Genomic DNA, 4,398 nt, shown 5'->3' with positions numbered 1-4,398 from the left:
TTGGAATGGATGGTGGTGGGGTGTATACCAAAAACCGGGGCAAACGGAGGTGGTTAAGCGGTCCCGAACCGAGGCACACGGCCGTCGGCTCTGAAAAATTGGAAACCGGGCTCCAAACGGGAAAAATGGCCTACGACCACGAAACGTAGCCTACGGCCACTGAGAGATGATCTATAAGACCTCTCCCTCCCTTCGGGAAGAGAAAACAGAGAAAACGGAGCCTGGTTCGCAAACCGAGGCAAGACACGAAAGAGCCCAGAAGTTCGGAGGCAAGGCTCGTAGCCGAGACTCTGAAACTTCTAAACGAGCACAATATGCACCATCACTGAGCGCTCAATCGGTGACATCTGAGTCTTAAGGTCAGTCAAAAATATGGTGTCTACACTGCCTAAAATCGTGCAGCCGATAAACACTATACCACCACAGAGCCCTGAATCACGAAATCAGGCCAAACGAGATAGAAGGCGGGATTCGCGCCGATCAAATGACCAATGTTCACATCGAGCTAATGAGCAGCTTCAAGTGGATAGCAGGCGCGTAAGGCATGCGAACAAGAAATACACGGAGTTATCGGAGCCGATCAGTACGGTTATGTCTAAAGTTCAACACCTGCCGTTCTTTAAATGGTCGTCTAAGATGGTGGGACCTCCCGACACGAGAAAACGGGATAAACGGTGTGAATATCACAAGGACCACGGTCATGATACCAACAGTTGTTATGCGTTGAAGGATCCCCTTGAGGAGTTGGTGCAAGACAGTCGACTTAAGTAATATGCCTGAAAGAACGACTCAGCCAAAATAGTTGCTTTGCGGCTGGATTCACCACCACTCAGCATAATTCATATGATATACAGCTTGCCGACATCTTCCACGGTACATACAATTCAATCGCATCCTAACCTCCAACAGCAAATCACACCGGCGAAACGGCCCTGTGAGGCTTCGAGTATTTCTTTTGATGATTCTGATTTGGTCGGCATAACGCTCCCTCACAATGATCCCCTGGTCATCGAACTACGCGTAAACCAATTCACCGTTGAACGGGTTCTCATTGACCAGGGGAGTACTTCGGAAGTCATGTACTACAAGACCTTCATCAAACTCGGCTTTACCGAGTTGGACCTGTCTCTAACTCATTATCCTTTATTCGGTTTCAACGCCAATCCGGAATATCCGTTGGGAAAAATCACGCTACCAGTTCGAGCGGGCTCCCGATTAGGGGATGTGGAATTTTTGGTTGTCAAGCTTCCTTCGCCATATAATCTTATCATAGGACGAACTTGGCCGTATACCATGCAGGCCGTCCCAAGAACCTATTATCAACTACTTTGCTTTCCGACTGAACGTGACATTGAACAAATTCGTGGTTCCCAAAAATGGGCAAAAGCTTGTTATCTTCTCGCCGCAAAAACACCAAGAGAGCTGGAAGTGAATTATATTGACGTGCCGGATCGAGAGAGCCTCGACGATGTTGGGCGGCTTCCAACTAAAAAGGCAACCGAAGATCTGGATCGAGTTGAGATTGACGGGAACCTTGATAGGTTCTTCATGATCGGCGCTTCCCTGAACAAAGTCGACAGGCAGCAGCTAGTCTCCTTCTTACTCAGTAACCTTGATGTATTTGCGTGGTCACCATATGAGATGTCGGGGGTGGATCCATCTGTTTCTCAGCACCGATTAAACGTTGACCCAAAGCGTAAGTCAATTATTCAGAAAAGACGGCGGTCAGCCGCGGAACACACTGCTGTTGTTGTTGAAGAAGTTGACCGGTTACTTGATGCCGGGACAATCCGCAAGGTGACCTATCCTACATGGCTATCGAATACTGTGGTGATAAAGAAGAAAAATGGGACTTGGCATGTTTGCGTGGATTTCACGGACTTAAACAAAGCTTGTCCCAAGAATTACTTTCCCCTTCCCAGAATAGACCAACTCGTAGATGCCACGACACATCATCAACGTATGAGCTTCCTAGATGCCTACAGAGGCTACCATCAAATTGTCATGCATTCGGAGGACCAAGACAAAACTGCATTCCTCACCCCAAGAGGAACCTATTACTATAAGGTTACGCCTTTTGGGCTGAAGAATGCAGGGACAACTTACCAAAGACTAGTCACTGCCATGTTCAAGGAGCAACTCGGCCTTACTATGGAAGTGTACATTTAACGATATGGTGGTCAAGTCCAAAGAGGAGCAAAGTCATCGAGTCAATCAAGAGGAGACATTCGGTATTTTACGCAAGTACAAAATGAAGCTGAACGCTTCCAAATGTGCATTTGGGATCGGATCCGGAAAATTCCTTGGCTACGTTGTTAACCACTGCAGAATCGAAGCCAACCCAAGGCAAATCACAGCAATTTTGGAACTTGTCTCTCCTCGATCGATCAAGGAGGTTCAAAAGTTGATGGGGATGACCGCCGCACTCAACAGGTTCATCAGTCATTCCACAGATCGCTACCGACAATTCTTTCATACCCTACGGCAAGGTAAAGCTTTTGAATGGATCTCTGAGTGCAAAGCCGCTTTGAGCGGTTTAAAGACTTACCTCCAATCAGTTTCGCTCTTGACAACACCTTCAGCAGGTGATCCGCTCATTTTGTATCTGGCAGTTTCTAACCAGGCCGTCAGTGCCGTACTGTTCAAGGTAAAACTTGGAGAGCAGTGGCCAGTGTATTATGTGAGCAAAGCAATGGTTGACGCCGAAACATGTTACCTTCCGTTGCAAAAACTCGTCCTCGCTCTCGTCATGGCAGCAAGAAAACTGATGCATTACTTTCAGGGCCATACCATTGGGGTACTAACGGGCTACCCCCACTGGTCAGTACTTCATAGTGCAGAAGCGTCGGGGCGTGTTTCAAAGTGGGCTCTCAAACTCGGCCAGTACGATATTCAATTTCTTCATAGGACCTCAATCAAGGGGCAAGTGCTCGCCGACTTTGTGGCCGAATTCACTGGAGGCCTCGCTGACTTTAAGTCTGATCAAACTCAACCTAAGCCGAATTGGAGAATTTATGTTGCAGGCATTTGGCAATTGTATTGCGATGGATCGTCCAACCAACGTGGCAATGAGGCGGGCATAGTGATCATGGCTCCCGACGGGGCAATAATTGAGCAGGCTGTCAAACTGGGCTTCGATGCATTGAACAATAAGGCCAAATACGAAGCATTGTTAACCGACTTACGGAATGCACATCTCCTTGGTGCTCGGCGTCTACTTATCTTTTGCGATTCAAAGCTAGTCATCAACCAGTTGAAAAGGGAATACGCATCCAAAAATGACCGTACGGCAGCTTATATGAAAACGGCGAATTCTCTGCTGGCAAAATTCAACCATCATGAACTAAATCAAATAACCCAGGATCAGAACACGCATGTAGATGCCCTAGCCTCCCTAGCCTCCGCCATCAACTCAGAAATCAAACGGACAATTGAAGTAGGATTTATCCCTGCACCGAGCATTACCCTCTTAGAGTCAATTCAAATTAATGTCATAGAATCAGGTCCTAGTTGGATGGACCCTATCACTGCATTTCTATCTTCTGAACAGCTACCGGCGGATAAGAAAGAAGCACACAAACTACAAAACAAAGCCTTGCGATATTACTTGGATCCGTAAAAAAAGCTCTACAAGAAATCCCTTTCTGGTCCATACCTTGAATGCGTTCATCCGGATAAAGTCGAAGAACTCCTGATTGAAATACATGAAGGTAGTTCTGGTGCCCATTCTGGCGGGCACTCTTTGGCTCATCGAGCTGTGACACAAGGGTATTATTGGCCGACAATGAAAGCTGATACCGAGTGTTACGTCAAGAAATGTGAAAAGTGTCAGAAGTTTTCCCCTTTAACCCATTTGTCTGCTGAAGAGTTGAGCTCTATTACCAATCCTTGGTCATTCGCCCAATGGGGACTTGACATCATCGGACCACTACCTCGTTCCCCGGGCAACAAGTGATTTTTGATTGTCGTGACAGATTACTTAACAAAATGGGTTGAAGCGGAGGCACTAACGCACATTTGAGATACTGATGTCAAGCGTTTTCTATGAAGAAATATCATAACACGATTCGGCATTCCAAGAGCACTTATTTCAGACAACGGCACCTAGTTTGATTGTGGCGTCTACTGGGAACTGTGCAACACGTATGGTATTCGGCCTTATTTCTCTCTGCTGGCTTATCCACAGAGCAATGGTCAAGTCCAAGCCTCCAACAAAGCCATCTTGGACAGTATCAAGAAGAGGCTGGAGAAAGCCAAAGGCAGATAGGTCGAAGAATTGCCGAGTATGTTGTGGGCTCATTGCACTACGCCGAGGCGATCCACTGGGGAAACGCCGTTTTCCATATGCTTTGGAACCCAGGCAATCATCCCCCTAGAGATCGGCCTCCCAACCTTGAA

At 47.1% G+C, this 4,398-nt stretch overlaps 2 protein-coding genes across 2 annotated transcripts; both read left to right on the top strand.

Annotated features, from left to right (window-relative positions):
* Positions 1 to 843: 843 nt before the first annotated feature.
* LOC145802183 (uncharacterized) lies at positions 844 to 3,083 on the top strand. Its single transcript, XM_082894849.1, has 2 exons — positions 844 to 1,860; positions 3,024 to 3,083. Exons 1-2 carry the CDS (start codon positions 844 to 846, stop codon positions 3,081 to 3,083), a joined length of 1,077 nt encoding a protein of 358 aa, XP_082750975.1.
* Positions 3,084 to 3,088: 5 nt separating this feature from the next.
* On the top strand, positions 3,089 to 3,619 carry LOC145802182 (uncharacterized). The gene has a single exon (XM_082894848.1). It carries the CDS (start codon positions 3,089 to 3,091, stop codon positions 3,617 to 3,619), a length of 531 nt encoding a protein of 176 aa, XP_082750974.1.
* The last annotated feature ends 779 nt before the right edge of the window (positions 3,620 to 4,398 follow it).

The sequence above is a fragment of the Camellia sinensis genome, chromosome 11, assembly GCF_055761805.1.
Source record: "Camellia sinensis isolate YWXY chromosome 11, ASM5576180v1, whole genome shotgun sequence".
NCBI lineage: Eukaryota > Viridiplantae > Streptophyta > Magnoliopsida > Ericales > Theaceae > Camellia > Camellia sinensis.
This window is presented reverse-complemented; position numbering and strand designations above follow the sequence as displayed.

Bases quoted from the DNA above. Each gene is read 5' to 3' on its own strand.
- LOC145802183 (XM_082894849.1), top strand. From the start codon at position 844: ATGATATACAGCTTGCCGACATCTTCCACGGTACATACAATTCAATCG. The intron at 1,861-3,023 runs GTTTGCGTGGAT...TTTATGTTGCAG, and splicing joins AGAAAAATGGGACTTGGCAT to GCATTTGGCAATTGTATTGC.
- LOC145802182 (XM_082894848.1), top strand. From the start codon at position 3,089: ATGGCTCCCGACGGGGCAATAATTGAGCAGGCTGTCAAACTGGGCTTC.